This window comes from Cebus imitator, unplaced genomic scaffold, assembly GCF_001604975.1.
Source record: "Cebus imitator isolate Cc_AM_T3 unplaced genomic scaffold, Cebus_imitator-1.0 Scaffold755, whole genome shotgun sequence".
NCBI lineage: Eukaryota > Metazoa > Chordata > Mammalia > Primates > Cebidae > Cebus > Cebus imitator.
In genome coordinates, this window is record NW_016108070.1 from 386,467 (window position 1) to 410,028 (window position 23,562).

The 23,562-nt window shown below is 39.2% G+C and overlaps 1 protein-coding gene across 4 annotated transcripts in view; it reads left to right on the forward strand.

Annotated features, from left to right (window-relative positions):
• Window positions 1–1,603: 1,603 nt before the first annotated feature.
• The window catches only part of CFAP70 (cilia and flagella associated protein 70), a 103,235-nt gene continuing 81,276 nt past the window's right edge, over window positions 1,604–23,562 (forward strand). For 2 of the 4 annotated variants that reach the window (XM_017519540.2, XM_017519542.2), the window contains exons 1-6: window positions 3,836–3,910; window positions 7,847–7,949; window positions 9,738–9,924; window positions 18,307–18,405; window positions 18,592–18,671; window positions 21,756–21,935. In XM_017519540.2, the coding sequence (XP_017375029.1) occupies window positions 7,887–7,949; window positions 9,738–9,924; window positions 18,307–18,405; window positions 18,592–18,671; window positions 21,756–21,935 (609 nt within the window). In that variant the 5' untranslated portion in view covers window positions 3,836–3,910; window positions 7,847–7,886. Of the gene's footprint in view, window positions 3,911–7,846; window positions 7,950–9,737; window positions 9,925–18,306; window positions 18,406–18,591; window positions 18,672–21,755; window positions 21,936–23,562 lie in introns of all 4 variants that reach the window. The other 2 variants (XM_017519539.2, XM_037735222.1) reach the window with 2 other exon arrangements.

Below are 23,562 nucleotides of genomic sequence, written 5' to 3' on the forward strand. Positions count from 1 at the left end.
AAAAAAAACAAAAAAAAAAACAAACCCTAGGAAGTTTTAAGCAAGGAGGCAAAAGATCTCTACAATGAAAACTACAAAACACTGATGAAAGAAATTGAAAAAGACAAATAGTATTCTATGTTCATGGATTAGAATAATTAATATTGTTAAAATGTTCATACTTCCCAAAGTGATCTACAGATTCAACACAATCTCTATCAATATGCCAATGACATTCTTCACAGAAATAGAAAACCCTAATATTTGTAGTTTTAGTTCTTTAAGTCATTGGTCCATTTTGAGTTATTTTTTGTGTATGGTGTGAGGTAAGGGTCCAACTTCATTATTTGCATGTGGACATTGTTTTTCCTTGTATCATTTGTTTAAGAGACTATATTGCCCTCCCCACCCATTAGATTGTCTTGGCACTTTTGTTAAAAAAATCAGTTGACCATAAATGTAAGAGTTTCTGAACTCTCAATTCAATTGATTGTTTATGTCTATCTTTATGCTTTTATTATTGTCTTGATTACTTGATTACTGCAGCTTTATAGAAAGTTTTGAAATTTGGAAATGTGAGTTTTCTGACTGTTCTTCTACTTCAAGATTGTTTTCGCTACTCTGAGTCCCTTGCATTTCCATATGCATTTTAAGATCAGCTTGTAAAAAAAAAAAAAAAAGTTGGGATTTTAATAGTGATTGCTTTCAACCTGTAGATCAGTTTGAGGATGAGCAATACTATTTGATTATATTATTGAGCATCAGAAATGCATTGACTTTGGAAGTAACAAATTAGCTAATTAGAAACAAGCCTTTTAGAGTAATGAGAAAGGAATTTGTTGAGCTAGTGCATCATTTAGTGGAGGGAGGCCTTTGAAACTCAGACTAAGGCATTTGAATTTTATTAGCGATTTTTATTTTTTTTTTATTTTATTTACTTTTTTAAAAAGATGGGGTTTCACCATAATGGCCAGGCTGGTCTTGAACTCCTGACCTCAGGTGATCCACCCACCTCGGCCTCCCAAAGTGCTAAGATTATAGGCGTGAGCCACCACGCCTGGCCCAATTAGAGGTTTTTATAATTTTTTCCCCTTAAATTGTACTGCATATGTAGGTGATTTTGTTATGATTCCAGTACTATTATATTTTCCATTGCACTAAAAAGGGCTTTTTCCACACACAAGTGGATGATTTAAATCAGCCAAAAAGTATCAAATACCTTTCAGAGTGGCCACTGCTAACCACTGTAGGAGAATAAAAGAACTAACACACACACACGCAGGAGGCTGAGGTGGGAGGATCGCTTGAACCTGGGAGGCAGAGGTTGCAGTGAGCCGAGATCATGCCACTGCACTCCAGAGCAACACTGTCTCATAAAAAAAAAAAAAAAAAGGCTGGGCGTGGTAGCTCACGCCTGTAATCCCAACACTTTGGGAGGCCAAAGCAGGTGGATCACCTGAGGTTAGAAATTCAAGACCAGCCTGGCCAACATGGTGAAATCCTGTCTCTACTAAAAATACAAAAATTAGCTAGGCGTGGTGAAGGGCGCATGTAATCCCAGCTACTTACGTAGCTGAAGCACAAGAATCGCCTGAACCCAGGAGGTGGAGGTTGCAGTGAATCCACATTGCAGCACTGCACTCCAGCTTGGGTGACAGAGCAAGACTCCATCTTAAAAAAAAATTGTAACAGCCCTTGCCCTCAGGCACCCTACAGTTGAATAGAGAATAATTATGTTTAAGGAAGTGACACCTGTTATTTATCCTTGCTTGCCTAAGACCTTGAAGCAAAGTACTAAGTAGACCAAGATCATGAGTTATTTCTGGAAGAACAGCTCCCTATTAAAGATTTGGTCCTAACCCCAACCTATTAGGTGGAAAACGTGTGTCATGTGCAAGTGGGTTAGCTGTCTCAGTGCAAATTCATCCACAACAGTCACTTGAGAAGAAATCCAGAGAGAAACGCCTTAGTAGTGCCATAGTAGTTTCATTTTGAGAATCTTTATTACATATAACACTGCAACTTTCAAAAAATATTTCTCTTAATTTATATAATTGTAATATTAGTAGAAATAACAATTATTTTAAAATTTGATTTAGTAACTCCATATCCTAGGCAAAGAGCTTCCCAGGGAGAGTGGTTATGTGTGTGTATATATTTTAATAATTTGTTTTGCAATTATCTCAAATGTATAGAAAAGTTGCCCAAACAGTGCAAGGAAGTCCCATGTCCCCTTCACCCAGACTCCCAAATAGTTAACACTTTATTGCACTTGTTTCATTGCTCACTGTGTATTTGTGCATGTGTGTGTATACATGTGTATGTATCCCTTGTTAGTCTTTTTCTGGACATTTTGAGAGTCAAGAGAGCATATTGAAGAGATAGTGTCTCATCACTCCTAAACACACCAGTGTGTATTTCCCCCTAAACAGGGACGCTTTCCTACCTAAAAACAAACTTCCTCATCAGAAAATCAGTATTGGTACAACACTAACATCCAATTCAGATGAGATCAGGCACATTCAGAGTGGTATGCGATTCACAGAGCTAATTAACATTTTACCCACTGTCCTAACAATGTTGTTTTCCTTTCTGGTCCAAAATGCTATACAGAGATACATATTGCATTTAGTTGTCATATAGCCTCAGTCAGAGACAGTTCCCAGTCTTTCCTGTCTTTGGATGGTCCACAACCTGAGTTCTTTTGATGGTAGGAAAACCAAAAAGGATGCTTTGTTTTTTTTAGTGTGTTTCACCAGGAGACTCACAATGTAGACTCCTACCAACACTGGTGATATTAACCATGATCACCTGATCATGTTGGTTGCCACTGTTCTCTCCTCTGTAATTGAGTAGTATTCCTTGGGAGAAGCATTCCAAAATCACACCAATATTCCATGCCTCATAGAACATCTACCCACCAGCCTTATCGTTCATTGAAGACTCCTGCCTGAATCATCCTCCTCAGTAGTTGTCAAATGGTAGTTCTGTATTTCCATCCTTCTCTCTACACTTCTGGGTTGGCATCCTGCTGTAGAAAGAGTTTTCCTTTTTCTCTGTATCAACACGGACTTGCATATCCCTATTTTATTCAAAGGATTGTAATCCATTATTGTCGTCGTTTACTTTTATGCTCAACTTGTCCCTCATTTGGCCCATGAGAGTCCCTTCAAGTTGGTTTTTAACCCTGAAACATTTTAAAATATATATATTGCCAAAATTCATCTACGTTGTGTGTGTGGCTGCAGTTCATTAACTTCGACTGCTTGTAATATGCCATTTTGTGACTATACCACAGTTTGTTGGTCCACTCTTCCACTATTCCGTCGACGGGCACTTGGGCTGTTTCCAGGTTATTGCTACTGTGTTTTGCTATTCTAGCTCTTTAATGTTAAATTTTGAATGCATTAAAATTTCCATTAACATCATAAACTTCAGGTCTGTTTATTGTACAAATATTGAGAACCTGGAAGGAAGGTCATTCTGTACTCTCATCAACAGTGCATACAGGCTCATTTGAGAAATATTGTCTTATTGCATATTTCATGGAGAAATACTTAAATGATGTTTTTAAATCCATTTAACAAAGGCCTTTTTCTTTAAATAAGCTTCCTTTTGTTGTTTTCCCTCTTATTATGGAGAAATATTGAAATAAAACAGTCGAGAAAGCGAAATGTAAAGGTGGAAACTTCTGCCCTTAACCCAGACTTGCCAAGTTAAAGCAAACGCTGAAACAGCAGGGACTCGAAGTGAGGAGGCTGCAGCCTATGCCACGGCGCAGGCGCAAAAGCTCAGTGTGACGCACCGTGCTCCGGGCCCCAGAAAGTTATCGCGAGTCTTGGAATAAGCTTGCTCCGATTGCCAAAAGTAAGTTCTCGCGAGAGGTAGTTGGTTGCTATAGTTGTCAAAAACTTAACGGCGGCTGCCGCAGGTAAGACAGTGATCCCTCCTGAGGAAACCCTCTCTTCCCCGCCTCCCCACCCCGGCCCTGCGGCCACACCATCCGGTCACCCCTCTCTCAGCTAAAGCTAGGCTGAAAACTCCGTTATTTAGACCGAAAAGCCGCTGCTGGCTCTGTTAGGTGCAGACGACTCTTCCGCCAGCGCTAGCCCCAGCCCCAGCCCCGCGACCTCCGCAGGATCGCGGACGTAGACCTTTCTTTTCCGCTTCTCATCATAGGCCCCCTCAGTCCGCGCTGACTGTGCCTGTCCCCAGACCAGATCAGTCACATCGCCTCCTTTGTCTGACGTTTTTCTCACTGGACTCTCCTCTTGCAGCTTTTTCCAAACAGATGACAAGAAACGCATTCCTTGCTGGGGGCAAAAGGAGTCCCCCACCCTAGCTTCCCTGACCATAACTTTAGTCCTATTTTTTGCATTCATAGTTTAAACACTACCCGAACGACTCTTGTGTAGACATAGTCCCAGGAACTCGGGGTCCGTAAATATGCATGAGATAGGTTACATGTCTTCAAGGATGTAATTGAGCTCTCAGGAAAAACGCTGCATATTATTTTTTTTCTTTCTTTTTTTTTAACGCTGCATATTATTAATACCACTTGTGCAATGCTTCATAGCTTAAACAGCTTTAATATCTTAGGGGATATTCACAACAAATGTGAAACAGGTTGAAAGTTATATTATCCATTTTACACAAGGTGAAACTGAGTCCTAGAGAAGTTAGGCATTTGCCCAGGGACACATATTTATTAAGTAGGAAATGTCTTTTGAATCCCCAATCTTCATAAACAGGACAGCTTGTGGTAATACCAAGAGAAATGTAAAGTGCTAACTGAATTCAGAGGAGAGGCAAGCTTTTCCAGCTGAGAAGCTTCATAGACTAGGAAGCATCTGAGCTGGATCTTAATGAGTAGGATTTGCTGTAGAGACCGAGTGAGGAGAAAGGGAGAGAGAATTCCAGGAGGAAGGAAAAATACAGAGGTTCAAAAGTGACTAAATGCAGGTAAGCTTTGAAAAATACTAAGCAAGAGCATAAGCTAGAAGAGGGGAGAAGTTGACTGTCACTGCAAGATCCTAGAAAGCCCTGAATGTAGTACTACGTTTAACTGCAGTTAAACTGTAGTGTTAACAGTTTATTTGGTAGGTGAGAGGCAACAAGACAGTGATATTCAGATCTGTACTTTAATAAGGTATTTAACTGCTTGTCTCCTCATTTTCTCCTAATTTCTTCTTACAGCACACTCCAAGCCTACTACGCTACTTGCTCGCTCGCTCTCTCTCCCCCCTCCCCCGCCGTGTGTGTGTCGTTTTGCTTCTGAACCTTTTTTTTTTTTTTTTTTTTGAGACGGAGTCTTGCCCTGTTGCCCAGGCTGGGGTGCAGTGGCGCGATCTCCGCTCACTGCAACCTCCACGTCCCAGGTTCAAGCAGTTTCCCTGCTTCAGCCTCTTGAGTAACTGGGATTACAAGTGCAGCCCACCACCCTCGGCTAATTTTTTTCTTTTTTTTTTTTTTTTTTGGTTAATAGAGACGCGGTTTCACCATGTAGGCCAGACTGGTCTCTAACTCCTGGTCTCAAACTCCTGACCTCATGATCGGGCCACCTGGGCCTCCCAAAGGGATTACAGGCATAAGCCACCGTGCCTGCCCCGCGTCTGAACCTTTTAAAATCTGTTCCCTTTCTTGGACTATCCTTCATTTTAGCATAGTTCCAGGGTACTTCCTCCAAGATTTTCCTGGCATGCACATGTATTCTCAAATCAAGCCAGGTCCCAGCTTCATTCAGCACTTCCTTGCTGTATGACTGATGGTAAGATAACAAACTTCTCTGAAACTCAGTTTTTTTCACTCAAATAGATTTAAGAATCACCTAGAAGGGAGGCTACATGTAAGATAATAAATGTGAAGCACACTTGGTACACTGGCCCTAATCAGTTAATTTCTTTGCTTCACTCATTCTTTATATTTGTAAGAGAAAAAAAGTTAATTTTCACCCCCTCTTCCCTGCTGTGTGTTTCACTTCTCCATCTTTCCTCTGTCAGAGTACCTATCACACAGATTATGACTCCTGGTCTAGTTACATGTCTTTTGTCCTCACTAGATTTTAAATTTCTGAGGTTAGAGGGTTCACATCTTATCTCTTGTATCCTCAGCACCCACCACAGTGCCAAGCTTAATGTTTTTTCAGTGAGCAATTCTGACAGAAGCAGGATGAATTAGAGTGAGAAGCTGGAACCAGAGATACCAGTTAGGAGGCTTTTGTTAACGGTCTAGCAGAAGGGTAATGAAGGCCTAATGCCGTATTATTGAAAAGGAGAGAAGACTGATACAAAAGGACATTTCAAATGTACATTTGACAAAGAAGTTGTCGGTACCATGAAAACCCTGAAAGAGCCCAGAAACATGTTTTTGAACAAGTGATCTGAGACTTTTAGGTGACTGGAAAAATGCTGGAGTAGCTGAGAAGAGGCAGAATGATTATAAAACCTGAAGGCTGTAAGATGTTGTTTTCTTTTTTGTATCACCAGATACACTTAACATAGTATGTCCTCCGTAAATGTTTGAATTGAATTAGAAAAGAAGACCTAATTTTTTGCAGGCACAGTGGCTCATGCCTTTTAATTCCATCACTTTGGGAGGCTGAGGCGGGCAGAATGCTTGAGCCTAGGTGTCAAGACCAGCCTGAGCAGCATGGCGAAACCCCGTATCTATGGAAAATACAAAAATTAGCTGGGCATGGTGGCACATGCCTATAGTCCCAGCTACTCAGGAGGCTGGGATGTTGAAGCTGCAGTGAGCCATGATGGCACCACTGCACACCATCCAGCCTGGGTGACAGAGTGAGACCCTCAAAAAAAAATAAAAGACGTTTTCTAAAGAAACAAATATCCAATTTATTTTTGAATTTGTTTGTATCCTTAGTATTGTAAAATTGGCAGTATATCTGACTAAATAAGAAATATGTCAAGACCTTTTCCAATGGACTACCATTTTACATGGCTGCTTCTGTCCTGCTCTCAAAATATGTTTTTGTAAAACTGAGAAGTTAAATAATCTTAGAAGGACGCTTTGCAGATTTAAAAAAAAAAAAAGGGTTACCAGAGAACACTGTGAAGGATGTAGGGCAGCAGTCCCCAAACTTTTTGGAACCAGGAACCAGTTTTTGTGGAAGACAATTTTTCTACAGACTGGGGGCAGGGAGGTTGGTTTTGGGATGATTCAGCACATTATATTTATTGTGCACTTTATTTCTATTATTATTACATGGTAATATATAATGAAATATTATACAACTCACCATAATATTTCCTGCTACTAGACAGTCCTGTCTGGGGGTGATGGGAGACAGTGCCAAATCAGGCATTAGATTCTCATAAGGGGCATACAACCTAGATCCTTTGCATGCAAAATGTTACAATAGGGTTCACACTCCTGTAAGAATCTAATGTTGCTGCTGATCTGATGGGAGGCAGAGCCCAGGTGGTAATGCAGGTGATGGGGAGTGGTTGTAAATACAGATGAAGCTTTGCTTGTTCACCTGCTGCTCACCTCCTGCTGTTCGGCCCAGTTCTTAACAGGCCATGGCTGGTACTGGTTCATGGCTCGGGGGCTGGCGACCCCTGATGTAGGGGATGGGAGGTCGAGGTGTTACTACTTTGTCTTGTGATACTTTGTGCTTAATGGGTTAGTTACCTGTATAAACATCTTTTTAGCACTAACCAGTGAAATCATCCTTGTGACCAGCTCCCTAAAGCACTGCCTATCCAGCAGCAAAGGTCGGATGTGGGGAATAAAACAGCGCTGGACTATGGCATTTCCTTAGGTTTTCCCTGATATTGGTTATGATGGAATATGGGCACTTGTGCAGCTGTTGTACATGAGAGGACAAGTTCATTCATTCTGTTTACAGAGACCAAAGAAAACCGGAGGAACTTTACCCAGTTGGTGATATGGAGCAAGTGCCATCAACAGGCAGACTCGTGCAGATCACTGTGACAGAGGGATATGATTTGGTAAAGTTACTTTTGGAAATTTATAAAATCCTTAGTTTTGGGAGTACCCGCAGAAGGAATGAAATTTTGCTTCATTCTCCTCTACCTCCAAACCTTCTGGCTTTACATAGCAGCGGCCTTTCACCTCAGTGTTCCTTATTGTTAGTCTCCAAGTCACATTACTGTGTGTCTCAAGTACCTGGCAATCTGAATATTAACAGGGTGAAAGAAGCAGCGGTTTTAGTTTCTGTAGACAGCAGTTCACATGTAATTTTTTTTCCCCTTTCTCCTGAGAAGGATCTGAATTCTTCCAGAGTTTCCCTTGTGATTAGTTCCATTTGATTACGCCTATAATCCCAGCATTTTGGGAGGTCGAGGCAGATCATGAGGTCAGGGGTTTGAGACCACCCTTGCCAACATAGTGAAACCCTATCTCTACTAAAAAAAAAAAAAAAATGCAAAAAATTAGCCAAGTGTGGTGGCAGGTACCTGTAATCCCAGCTACTTGGGAGACTGAGGCAGGAGAATCACTTGAACCTGGGAGGCAGAGGTTGCAGTGAGCTGAGATCGCACCACTGCACTCCAGCCTGGGAGACAGTGTGAGACTCCGTCTCAAAAAAAAAAAAAAAAAAAAAAGAGAACAACAGTGTGATATACTAAAAATTAGGAGTAAAAAAAAAAATTAGGAGTATAATAAAATGGGAAAATATTCAGTATATTAAGTTTAAAAAGATCATTCCAAAAGAGGATATAATTAATGAGCTCCACTTTGTTTTAAAATGTATGTATAAAAATGAATATAGTCCGGGTGTGGTGGCTCACGCCTGTAATCCCAGCACTTTGGGAGGCCGAGACGGGTGGATCACGAGGTCAAGAGATCGAGACCATCCTGGTCAACATGGTGAAACCCCGTCTCTACTAAAAATACAAAAAATTAGCTCGGCATGGTGGCGCGTGCCTGTAATCCCAGCTACTCAGGAGGCTGAGGCAGGAGAATTGCCTGAACCCAGGAGGCGGAGGTTGCGGTGAGCCGAGATCGCACCATTGCACTCCAGCCTGGGTAACAAGAGTGAAACTCCATCTCAAAAAAAAAAAAAAGAATATATATGTGCATGTATGGGTACACACATGTACATCCATATATTCACAACAAAACACTAGAAAATATATTCTAAAATGTTAATAGTGCTTACATGTTAAAGTAAGATTGCAGGTAATTTTCTTACTTTTAAAATGTTCCTCAGCATACTTTTATTATCAGGTGAAACAATAAATATTATTTTTAATATCCTAACAACAGCACTTAAATGGAATGTTGCATTTAAGTAAAACTAGATTTGTTAGCTGGGTGCAGTGGCTCACGCCTGTAATCCCAGCACTTTGGGAGGTTGAGGCAGGTGGATCACGAGGTCAAGAGATCGAGACCATCCTGGTCAACATGGTGAAACCCGTCTCTACTAAAAATACAAAAAATTAGCTGGGCATGGTGGCGCATGCCTGTAATCCCAGCTACTCAGGAGGCTGAGGCAGGAGAATTGCCTGAACCCAGGAGCGGAGGTTGCGGTGCGCTGAGATTGAGCCATTGCACTCCAGCCTGGGTAACGAGAGCGAAACTCTGTCTCAAAAAAAACCCACAAAAAAAACTAGATTTGTTTAATGATATTTCTATCTATTTATTTTGTATTTGTGATGTGGCTTGTTAGGAAAAAATGAAAAATGCTGTTTAGCCCAAATCAAAATGGGTTGCCAAATGTGTAGGAAAGTTCTCTATTTGAATATAATTGTAAAGTGGTGTGTTTCTGCCAACAGAAAGGTTTTAAAGGAGATACTCCAGTTACCTTTATTCGTGCAGAATTCAATCAAGTGGTTCTGGGAGACTCTGCAAAAATTACTGTTTCTCCAGAAGGAACTGCAAAATACAACTTCACTAGCAGTTTTGAGTTTAATCTTGAAGGAGGAATCACTTTAGATGACCTCGCTCACAAACCTGTGTTCTGTAAGTCCTTGTGGTTCTAAAAATCAGTGTCTTGATTGCCTTCTTCCTTATCATGTTGGATGGGAAAAGCAGAACCAAAACATTCTTTTAAACACATAACTAAAATCACAATAAAGACAGGGTAGTTCTTTTGTTCCCAGAAGCAGTGCAGGAACTGAAAACTGGAAATCTTGAACAGCTGCCATTGGTATGTATATGTTAGTGGAGGTGTGCAGGGAGAAGGCAGTACTCCTGAACCTAGGAGCTTGGATTTTAATGCTCTCACAAGGACAGAAAAGCTTTGACTGCTGTTGATGGGGGAATAGAGACTAGGACTACCTCCCCATCACAAGTTAAGACTCTCAAAAGGAATGGACCAGGAAAAAAAAAATCTATCAGCATCTCGTGTCTAGATCCTGGGTAAAGAAAAGAGTCTTCACTTGGAATAATCATAGGCTTGTACTAACCATTAAAGAATTATATATTTTTAAAACACAGGAGGAACATTTATATAATAGCGATTGGCTACATTCTAAGCTGTAAAGCAAATCCTACCATGTATCAAAGGATCAATAGCATACAGACCACCTTTTCTGCCAAAATGCAACAATCAACAAAATTAGATAGCCAACAACAAAAAGATAGCCAAAAACCATTTGGAAATTTAAAACATACTTATGAATAATTCATGGGACAATTTAAAAAGTTGTAATAAAATTGCAAAGCATTTGGAAAAGATCAACAGTAAAATACCAAATATAAAAATTTGTGGGATATAGTTCAAGTTGTACTTAGAGGTACATTTATAATCTTAAGCATGTTAATTAGAAATTAAAAGGATTAAAAACAGAACTTTTGAGAAATTGGAATAGATTTACTTTTCTCTGTTCCTCCCACTGAGTACAGCTACAAACCCTGGACATTATATATAAAACAAACATAAGAGACTCTGCAAGGTAGAGAGAAAGAAACTTGGGACCTGGGGAATGAGAGTGGTGAGCTCCTTGGGTTTTCTTTTTGCCTTATATATCCCAGACTTCTTGCTGAAAAAGGTGGCAACCTGGAGACACGAATGGACACAGACCAAAAACAAAAAAGAAAGAAAGAAAGAAAGACTGATAAAAGTCTGCTCTGTGTAGCCAAAAGACTATGAAAGGGGCAGCCTAATAAGACAGAAAAGTTTTTTACAGTAACTGCTGTACTCTAGCAAACACCACATGAAAAAATGGTAGCCCCCACCCTCAATCAAGCTGAGTGGACAGCCTAGACTTCCACTCTCATAAAGCTCAAAAATGAGGTTCTCCATTACTCTGGTGATATCAGAGAAGACCAAGTAGGGAGCCAGGATTTTTATCCCCTCTAGTAATAAGTCCCCTTCTATACCCCATAATGTTAGTGGAGACCATATGGATCTTGGACATCTATCCCAAACTGTCAGCAACAAGGTGCCCCTTCACTTCCCACTGGAGTGGTGTCAGAGGAGGCCTAGTTTAGAGTCAGGACTTTGACCATCATCCAGGGATAATGAGTCCACACCCACTGTGGTATCAGTGGAAACCAAGTAAAAACTCAGGACTCCAGATCCCCTACTCAGCAGTCATGAGGAGCTGCCCCCATCAGGCATCAGCAGAGGCTGAGTAGGGAACCTAGACTTCCACCCCAGCTTGGCAGTAATGAGGCAGCATTTCCTTCTTTCTACTGTTGGGGTGGTGTTGGAAAAAGCCAGCTAAAGCAGAAGGTGTAAGTAAGAGCCAGAGATTCATAATAATAGAAAAAGTCCAGGTTTCAACTGAAAACTATAAGTCATTCCAAGAACTGGAAGATCTCAAATTGAATTAAAAAACATAATGTCTAGGTGCAGTGGCTCATGCCTGTAATCCCAACACATTGGGAGGCCAAGGTGGGCAGATCGCTTTGAGCCCAAGGAGTTTAAGACCAACCTGGGCAACATGATGAAACCTCATCTCTACTAAAAATACAAAAACTAGCTGAGTGTGGTGGTGCATACCTGTAATCTCATCTACTCAGGAAGCTCAGGCACAAGAATTGCTTGAGCCCAGGATATGGAGGTTGCAGTGAACTGAGATCGTGCCACTGCACTCCAGCCTGGGTGACAGAGCAAGACCCTGTCTTCAGAGTAATAATAATAATAATAATAATAATAATAATAAATTAAAACATAATCACTCACTACCAAGGTGGCAGATATGTTAGAATTATGAGACAATGTTTTTTTTTTTTTTTTTTTTTTTTTTTGAGACAGATTTTTTTTTTTTTGCCAGGCTGGAGTATAGCAGCAGTGCAATCTCAGCTCACTGCAACCTCCGACTCCCAGGTTCAAGCAATTGTCTTGCCTCAGCCTTCTGAGTAGCTGGGATTATAGGCATGCACTGCCACACCCAGCTAATTTTTGTAGTTTTAGTTGAAACAGGGTTTCACCATATTGGTCAGGATGGTCTCTATCTCCTGACCTCATGATCCACCTACCTTGGTCTTCCAAAGTGCTGGGATGACAGGCGTGAGCCACTGTGCCTGGTGAGACAATGATTTTAAAGAAGCCATGATAAAAATGTTTAAATGAGCAATTATAAACATGCTGGAAACAAAGGAGAAAATAGATTCAGCAAAGAAACAAAGTCTCAGGAAATAAATAGAAAATACAAAGAAGAACCAAATAGAAAGTTTAGAACTGAAAAATACAATAACTGATAGAAAAAGCTCAGTAAATGGGCATAACAGCATAATGGAGAATAGAGTAGAAAGAATCAGTGAACTGGAAGACAGGAAGGTAGAAATTACCCAGTCTTAACAATAGAGAAGAAATAGACTAAAAAAAAAAAAATGAAAAGAACTTTAGAGACCTGTGGGACTATAACAGAATAACATCGGAGTCTTAGAAGGAAAGGAGAAAGAGGATGGGTCTGAAAAAGTATTCAAATAAGTAATGTATTAAAACTTCCCAAATTCGGCAAGAAACATAAGCCTACAGATTAAAGAAGCTGAGCAAACCTCCAACAGGAGGATAAACCCAAAGAAATCTGCACTAAGAAACACAATTAAACTCATGAAAACGAATGGCACAGAAAACTTGAAAGTAGCCATGGGAAAACAGAATAACATCAGATTCTCATTAGAAACCATGAAAGTCAGAAAGAAGTGGCACAATATTTTCAGTGATAAAAGAACTGTCATCCAGGTGCAGTGGCTCATGCCTGTAATCCCAGCACTTTGGGAGGCCAAGGCGGGCAGAACACGAGGTCAGGAGATTTAGACCATCCTGCCTAACATGGTGAAACCCCATCTCTACTAAAAATACAAAAAATTAGCTGGGTATGGTGGCACACGCCTGTAGTCCCAGCTACTTGGGAGGCAGAGGCGGGAGAACTCAGGAGGCGGAGGTTGCAGTGAGCCAAGATTGCACTACTACACTCCAGCCTGGGTGACAGAGTGAGACTCCATCTCAAATAAAAAAAAAAAAAAAAAGAAAGAACCGTCAACCCAGAATTCTATACCCAGAGAAAATATCCTTCATATACAAAAGGGTAGTCAACACATCCTAAGGTGAAAGAAAACAGAGAATTTGTCACCAACAGACCTACCCAAAGAGGATAGTTGAAGGAAGTTCCCTAAACAGAAAGGAAGTGATAACCTTGGAACAGCAGAAAAGAAGAAAGCATGGTAAGGAAAAATTTGGATAAATAAAGTAAGCTTTCCTTCTTGGGTTTTCCAAATTGTGTTTGACAGTTGGAACAAAACATGACTGTGTGATGTGATTCTAAATGTACATAGAGAAAATACTTAAGGCAGTTATACTGGGAGGATAAAGGGACATAAAGGGAAGTAAGGTATCTATACATCAGTCAAACTGGTGAAATGGTGAGAACAGTAGACTTTAGTAATGTACATATGTAATACCTAGAGCAACAACTACAAATTCTGTACAGAGATACAGTCAAAAATATTAGAGATAAAATACAGTTCTAAAAAATATTCAAGTAATGCACAGGAAGGCAGGAAAAAGCAGAGAAATGAAAAACAGCACAAATACAGAAACAAAAGAACCCCAGCAAACTTAAGTCCTGCTATATTAATAATTAAATATACCATTAAATTGTGCCACTGCACTCCAGCCTGGGTGACAGAGTGAGCCCCCACCTCAAAACAAAACAAAACCCACCAACTAAGAGAGAGAGTGGATTTAAAAACTTGCCGTCTACAATAAACTCAAAATATAACCATATATTCAGGTTAAAAGTAAATACGTAAGTCAGTATTTACGTTTATTAGTAAAGGAAATCAAAAGTAACTATATGAGTGTCAAAGTATATTTCACAGCAAAGAAAATAATCAGACACAGACAAGTTTATTATATAATGATAAAAGGGTCAATCCACAAAGAAGATATTGTACTTCTAAGTGGGTATGCACCAAACAGCTGCACAATGTGAAGCAAAACCTGATGCAACTGACAGAAAAATAGATCAATGAAATAGATAAATCTACAATTATAGTTGGAGACTTAAACACCCTTTCTCAACAATTTATGTAATAACTGAAGACAAAATCGGCAAGGATAGAAAAAAACCTCAGTGATGACATTAACCAACATAATCTAATCAATATTTATAGAACATGCAACAATAGTAGAATAATAATATTTTTATATCAAAATCACATCCTGGGCCATAAGCTAAACCTCAACAAGTTTAAATGAATTTAAATAATATAGAATGTGTTCTCTGACAGTAGTAGTATCTAAGTAGAAGTCAATAAGATAGTAGGAAATTCTCCAAATACTTGGTAACTAAAAGACACACTTGAAAATAATTCATGGGTCAAAAAGGAAGTCTCAAGGGAAATAAAAAAATAATCTCAGATTAAGTGCGCACTTTGAGGCAGCAATGAGCTATGGTCCCATCCTACCGAATGCCAGCCTGGGTGACAGAGAAAGACCCTGTCTCTAAACAACAACAAAAGAAACTAAAAGGCACACTTCTAAATAATCCATGAGTCAAAGAGGAAGTCTCAAGGGAAATAAAAAATACAATAAATTGAATTGAAATGAAAATATGACATATCAAGTCCTGTTGGACATGGTTAAAGCAGTGCCGAGAAAACTTATAGCACTAACTGAATACATTAGGAAAAGAAAAAGCCTCCAATCAAGTGCCCATTTCAAGAATCTAGAAAAAAAAGAGCGAAAGAAACCCAAAGCAAGAAAAAGCAAGAAAATAAAGACAAAAACAGAAATCAATGAAATGTAAAACAGAAAAACAATTGAAAAAGGTAGATGAAACAAATAGCTGATTATTTGAAAACATCAATGAAATTTGCAAACTTCCAGAAAGACTAACCAAAAAAAAGGCGAAAAAGAAAAGAAGTTACCAATATTAGGAGTAAAATGGAATAACAACTTGAACCCTGTAGACATTAAATGGGTAATAAGGCAATATGAACAACCCTATGCACATAAACTTGACAACTAAAAGGATCAGTTCTTTAAAAAACACAAACCAGCCGGGCGCAGGGGCTCACACTTGTAATCCCAGCACTTTGGGAGGCTGAGGCAGGTGGATCACCTGAGGTCAGGAGTTCAAGACCAGCCTGACCAACATGGTGAAACCCCATTTCTACTAAAAATATAAAAATTAGCTAGGTGTGGTGGTGTGCACCTATAATCCGAGCTACTCAGGAGCCTGAGGCAGGGGAATTGCTTGAATCAGGGAGGTGGAGGTCTCAGTGAGCCGAGATCATGCCACTACACTCCAGCCTGGGCAACAGAGTGAGACTCTGTCTCAAAAAAAAAAAAAAAAAAAGAAAGAAAAAGAAAGACAGGAAAAATTTGAAGAGATGGAAGTGGAACCTATAGAATAAAAGAGACTTAAGAGATATCAACTAATTATAATGTGTGGCCTTATTTGGCCCCTGATTCAAACAAATGGTAAAGAAAATGCCACTGAGGGACATGAAGGTTGAACAATAGAAAGATATGCCATGTTCTTAGACAGGAATGCTCAATATTATAAAGATGTAATTTTTCCTAAGTTTATTTATAAATTTAATGTGATCTCTGTAAATCAGCCAACATTTAAAAAACATTATCGAATTTCTATAGAAAATAGTTTTTTAAGTAAAAATAATCAGGAGATTCTGAAAAGAAGGATTATTAGTCCTACATGATAGAAAAACATGAAACCATAGTAAAACAGTGTAGTACTGGGACATGCGTAGACATACAGATCATTGAAACAGACTAGAAGGTCCAGATATAGTCATCAGTACTTCTAGTAAGTTAGCATATGGTTAAGATGACATGTCAAATCAATGGGGGTAAGGAGGAACATGGATTATGTAACCAAATGTATTTGGGGACACTTCGGTAGCTATCTGGGAAAAAAAATGTAACCAGTCTTAAAATTACATCAAAGTTGGGCATGGTGGCTCATGCCTATAATCCCAGCACTTTGGGAAGCTGAGGCAGGCAGATCACTTTAGCCCAGAAATTCAAGAACAGCCTGGGCAATATGGCAAAACTGTCTCTACAAAAAAATACAGAATAGCTGTGTGCAGTAGTGAGCCCTTGTAGCCCTAGCTACTCCAGAGGCTGAGGTGAGAGGATCACTTGAGCCCTTGAGGCAGGGGTTGCAGTGAGCTGAGATTGCACCACTGCATTCCAGCCCAAGTGACAGAATGAGACCTGGTCTCAAAAAATAAACACCAAAATAAATACCAGCTGGATAAAATATGTGTAAAAAATTAAACCATGTGAGTACCATAAGAAATCCTGGAATTAAAATAATCAGAGTGATGAAGCCTTTAGAAGTATTTCACAACTGTAGAAACCACAGAAGGAAAATATATATATTTTACATAAGCAACCATAAGATAAGCCACAAACTGGAATACAGTTTGCCATTAATTTCTCTACAGAAGGCAAATTTACCTTTAAAGAGCTCTTACATATTAATAAGAGGAAGAATCTAATGGAAAAGTATACAAAATATATGAAAGGAATATGAAAATTTCATGGAAAAGGAACTATAACTGGTCCTTAAATATATGGAAAAAATTTCAACCTGACTCTAATACAAAAAATAAACTTATGCTTAGATGCTATTTTCATCTGTCAGATTATAAAGATCACAGAGGTTGATAACATACCACACAGGTAAATGTGTTATCAAACTCTGTTATCTGTGCTGAAAACGCTAAAGCTGAATGAAAGTAGGAAACACAGGAATTGAGAAACAAATTAAATACTATGAGGAATAAAATGAGATAAATCTAGAAGATGTGACATTCTATGTAACTATTAGCCTGTTGTCTTCAACAAAAGAGAGAAATATTTGAGAGAAAATGTATGTGTAAAGGGGGGACTGTTATAAATGAAAAGAAACATGACAACCAAATGCAACATGTGGTCTTTGAGTAGATTCTGGTTTGAACAGACCAGCTATAAAATAATTTTGGGGATAACTTGGAAATGTTAAGTATAAAATGGACACTAGATGAATTAAGGAATTATTTAATGCTATTATCACACACTTGCTAGATGTGGAAACTATGGTTTTCTAGGAAAATGTCTTATTGGGGATTTATAAACTTTGGTATTTAGGAGTAAAATATCATGATGTCTGTAATTTATTTTAAAAGTACTTCAGCAAGCAAAGCAAATATGATAAGGTATTTGAGCAAACAAAGCTACATATGATGAAGGAAAAAAATTGTTAAATTTAGATTATGGTTATATGGATAGTTGTTGTACTATTCTGCTTTGTGTACTGAAATTTTTATAGTAAATGTTAAGCATACAGAGTAATGCTGTAGTGAAAAACATTGTACATACTCTGCATGCTACAGGATTACTCCAAAATCTGTTAAGCCTTATGGGAGGCAATATGGGGAGATCCAGAGCAGTGTTTTTCTTTTTTCTTTTCTTTTTTTTGACCCAAGTTCAAGGGATAAATCCAAGATAGAGCAGTGTTTTTTAAACTTCAGATTGTGACTTTTTTAGTCATTCCTAAAATCAATTGATGGGCATTATGACCAGTAATTTCTTCTATATGAAATAGAATAGAAAATGCCTAAGGATTTTGACCTGGTAAAGATTAATAGTATATGAAGCTTTGTTATATAATCATATGTATCAGTTCCTTTTATACACATGCATGTACGTGATTATAATCTAAAACTCATTTCTATTATAGCTTGCAGGCAAAAAGTTCAAAAGTTACTGAAGTGGTCCAGTGTTTTCCACCAAGAGTCACTGATGTTGGCGCCTTCTCTACTTTCAAGTTTATTTTTTTAAACTTATATATTTTTGACAGTGCTTTGTTTGTTGCACCCTGGTTATTGGATGGATGAATTTTAAATGTCTAATTTTCTTTGTTTTGATTTTTCTAGTAACTGTGACTGAAGTTTTACCAAAGGAAAAGAAACAGAAAGAAGAAAAGACCTTAATTCTTGGTCAAGCTGTGGTGGATCTTCTTCCCTTACTGGAAGGTCAGATGTATGCTTTGCCCAAAAGCGGAAATGGCAAAGCTCATAAAATTTAGCCCCAGACAGATACAGAAATTAGCCTTAATGAATTTGAGGGATTTGAGGGGAAAAGTGGGCACATTTATTCTGCTTGCAATCGCACTAACTTAACCCTTTCTTCTTTGGCTCAACGTGGGCTTCTTTTTGCAGGACAGAGTTCATTCCAAACAGCAGTTCCATTGCACCCGGTGCAGGGCTCACCCTTAGAGACTCCTAGTTCAAGTGTTAAGGTAATCAGAGTTTTAGCTCTCTATATTTTAGCCTGCCATTCAATCTAACAAGTCTGTCCGCTATTAAGGTTCAATTCAGTTGAGTGTAATGCATTGGGCATTTTCTTTTCACAGCACATACAATGTTAGATTCTGGGAAACAAAGATAATAAGACAGAGTCCTACTTTGAAAGCCCACAATCTGCATATCATAGATTATAACCCAGTGTGATTAAATGGTGGAGTGAAGCACATGGGCACAGAGCAGGTATCAGTTACATTGTCCACGGGTAGAGGCAAGGAAGGCTTAACCATGGAAATAACTCTTGAGCTATGTTCTGATGGATCACATAGTATATGAAAGCATCTCATATACTTTAGGGCATGGTAGCATGCTTCTCATTGAAAATTTCTAATCCAGCAGTTCCAGCCCAGACCCCTTTCTGGAATTCTAAAATGTCAGACTTTACAAGCACCTACTATATACCTCTATAATGTTATCCCATAGGCACCTAAAACTCAACATTCCAGAAGTGAACTCAGTATTTTCCCTGAAACCTATTCTTCCTTTAATCTTAGTTTTTTGACTAGTGGCATCACCCATCCATGAAATCATGGAACATAGAACCTAAATTACATCTATGACTGTTCCCTCAGACCCTAACTACATCCAGTCCTCAAATTTGCCTTTCATCACATCCTGCCTTTTCCATCTTCTAAGTGTCTTTAGGTTTCCTTTTTGGATTCATTCCTACTTTTTATTGCCTTATTATCTCTCACTTGGATGGTTACAAGTAGTCTTGTGCCTACCTTTGCCTCCCTCTAGTTCAATCTTCCCATGGGTTGCACAGTGATTAAAAAGTGAATCTGATCTCATCTCTTCCCCTACTTAGTACTGTGTAGTTCATGGATTCACCCACTGCTTACAAGTTAAGGTCCAGGTCCAGATTGCTTAGCAGGCATACAGCATTTTTTTTTTTTTTTTTTTTTTTAGACGGAGTATTGCTCTGTTGCCAGGCTGGAGTGCAGTGGCACGATCCCAGCTCATTGTAACCTCCGCCTCCTGGGTTCAAGCAATTCTCCTGCCTTAGCTTCCTGAGTAGCTGGAACTACAGGCGTGCAGTGCCACGCCCAGCTAATTTTTATATTTTTCATTAGAGACTGGGTTTCACCATGTTGGCCAGGATGATCTTGATCTCTTGACCTCATGATCCACCTGCCTTGGCCTCCCAAAGTGCTGGGATTTCAGACGTGAGCCACCGCGCCTGGTCAGCATATTTTATGATGGGAGCCTCCCTCTTTAACCTCATCTTCCATTATTCCTCTCCTTATATTAATATTTCAAGTTCCAGAATCCTGAATTACTTACATATACCTAAACAGAAGATACCATACTGTTCCAATCCCCCTTTTCATAGACTATTTTTCCCTCTAAGACTAGTCAAGTGCCATAGTGAGAAGCGGGGAAGGAAGAGAACAAAAAATTTGATCTGTAACTGACTGTGAACAGTCAACTGAGATAACTCACTACCTTTGGACCAGCCTACATAAACTGTTCTTATCTAGAATTATTTCTCTTTCCTTCCTCTGCTAATCCAGCTTTTAAATGATAGTCATCCTGTGACTGTCAGCCCAGCCAAATAGTTATTCACTTCCTCCTTGGTGTCCTTGACTGCACCATTTTGTACAGGTCTCTAGTATAGATTTCACATAAATCATGGCACTATGCCATGAGTTCCATGTTGAAAGGAACTATATATTCTTTGTCTTTATATCCCTAGTGATGTAGCAAAGTGCCTAGCATTCAATACATAATTTTTTTTTTTTTTTTTTTTTTACGGAGTTTTGCTCTTGTTGTCCAGGCTGGAGTGCAATGGCGTGATCTCAGCTCACTGCAACCTCCACTTCCTGGGTTCAAGCAATTCTCCTGTCTCAGCCTACCGAATATCTGGGATTGCAGGAAGTCACTACCATGCCTGGCTAATTTTTATATATTTTTTCTTTTTTTGAGACAGAGTCTTGCCCTGTAGCCCAGGCTAGAGTGCAGTGGTGTGATCTTGTCCCACTGCATCCTCCATTTCCCAGGTCCCGGTTCAAGCCATTCTCTTGCCTCAGCCTCCCAAATAGCTGGAATTACAGGCATGCGACACCATGCCCAGATAATTTTTGTATTTTTAGTAGAAACGGGGTTTCACCATATTGGCCAGCCTGGTCTTGAACTCATGTGACCTCAGATGATCCGCCCGCCTCAGCCTCCCAAAGTTCTGAGATTACAGGCATGAGCCACCTTGCCCAGCCTCAAAACACATTTAAAACCTACTTTGTACGTGTCCTGAGTGAAAATGTCAGAGATATACACATATATGTCTATACCTATTTATGTGGAATATATACATAACTATTTGAAAACAAATATTTTCTTATTACAAAGCATTACATTTAAATTACAAAAATAATCATAAGATATAGACTAGCCAAAAAAGTATCCAATCTCACTTACTCATGTACAACTACTATTGACATTTCATTTTTTTTTCTTTTTTTGAGATGGAGTTTCGCTCTTATTGCCCAGGCTGGAGTGCAATGGCACAATCTCAGCTCACTGCCTCCCCAGGTTCAAGTGATTCTCCTGCCTCAGCCTCAGCCTCCCCAGTAGCTGGGACTACAGGGGATGCACCACCACGGCTGGCTAATTTTGGTATTTTTAGTAGAGATGGGTATTTACCATGTTGGCCAGGCTAATCTTGAACTCCTGATCTCGGGTGATACACCTGCCTCGGCTCCCAAAGTCCTGGGATTATAGGAGTGAGCCACCACACCCAGCCAGCATTTCAATTGAATCTTCCAATTCCTGTTTATATGTATTTATATATATACTTTACCTCGGAATGGTAGAGTGGGAAGGGATCTAGTTTAGGGATAAGATTCTCTTCTTGGCCCTGTCTTCTCTAAATCATGGGACTTACAGAATATTATTTCAGTTTATGGAAATAATTAAGCTTTACCTTCTTATCTTGAAGAGTGATACGAGATTCAAATGAGTTAATGAAAAAAGGAAGACCTCTGGCAATTTTCAAAATGCTGCATAATTTTATTCTTTTACAGCAGTGCAGTCTTGAAGTTAAAGTATTAGTGGCAGAACCTTTACTGACTACAGCCCAGATCTCAGGGGGCAATCTACTGAAGGTCACATTGGAGGCTGCTTACTCTGTGCCTGAATCCTTCATTCCAACAGGTCCTGGGCAGAACTACATGGCCGGTCTGCAAGTGCCATCAGTTGGAGAGGTAAAGCCCTACTGCCAGATATTTATGGAGATTCAAACATGTCTGCATTCACATAGCCATCTCTTCCTCACCTCTAAGATTTCATTCAAAGCACTACTTTGCTAATGGCCGAGATTTATTTTAGGCTTGAAAAATAAAGTTTATTTCTGTTTTGTATACAGATTTTAATGTTTATGATTTACATATTTATTATATATTGTACATTAAATATAATTTACATAAATGGTGGAAAATATGTCAGACATTTAAAATGGCCAATTTTGGTGTATTTCCTTACAGATTATTTTTATGTGTACATTTTATAGATTTTGTACAATTACTTTATTAAACAAAACTTTCTCTTAATTCTATGTTACTTTCTTAGGCCAAATTTCTAGATATAGGAATGATTGGCTATGGAGTTTCTTAGGCTCTTGATGGAGATTTCTAAATTACTGCTAAAAGACTTATATTCAGTTAACACTTCCACTTGTCTTATATCCAGGGCCATGTATGTGAATGACCCACTAAAGTTGTGTAGCAACTGTTCAGTTTGCTGAGGACTTATGAGGTTCTTGGGACATGAGACTTTCAGCATGACAACTGGGACAGTGCTAGGCAAATGAGGTGGCTGATCACCCTTCCAGGGAGCAGCCTACATAGCTATATGAGGCAGATCTGTGCTTTGCCTTATCTCCAACTTTGGGATTCTATTGAAAAATTTCTATTTGTTTTTGCTAATTTTAATAATTAAAAGTACCTTTTATTTGTTTTGTTTTGTTTTTCTTTTGGAGGTCTTAGTATTTTTCTTATTGATTTATTAAATTCTGGCCAGGATGGGGTGGCTCATGCCTATAATCCCAGCACTTTGGGAGGCTGAGGCTGGTAGATCACCTGCGGTTAGGAGTTCGAGACCAGCCTGGCCAACATGGTGAAACCCTGTCTCTACTAAAAATACAAAATAATTAGCCAGGTGTGGTGGCAGGCACCTATAATCCCAGCTACTGGGGAGGCCGAGGCAGGAGAATCACTTGAACCTGGGAGGTGGAGGTTGCAGTGAGCTTAGATCGCGCTGTTGCACTACAGCCTGAGCAGCAAGAGCGAAACTCTGTCTAAAAAAAAAAAAAAAAAAAAAAAAAAATTCTTCATATATAGAGAAAAATAATGTTTTTTTTTTTTTTCAAGTTTGTCAATTTATACTTTATCATGTTTATTTCTGGTGTATTATTTATTTTTAATTTGGGTCATTGCTTTGGTATACAAAAGTTTTTTAATATTACATCTTTTTCTTTTAGGTTTCTTGCATCATTTTAAACTTGAAAAGGGCTCCTTTATTCTGATGTTTGATGAAAGGATGCCCTTCCAGGTCCTAGTTTTGTTTTTGTTTTTGTTTTTGGAGATGGAGATGGAGTCTCGCTCTGTCACTCAGAGTGGAGTATAGTGGCATTATCTTGGCTCACTGCAACCTCTGCCTCCCGGGTTCAAGCAATTCTCCTGCCTCAGCCTCCCAAGTAGCTGGAACAACAGGCGCCTGCCACCCTGCCTGGCTAATTTTTTGAATTTTAGTAGAGACAGGGTTTCACCGTGTTGCCACGGCTGGTCTTGAACTCCTGACCTCAGGTGATCTGCCTGCCTCAGCCTCCAAAAG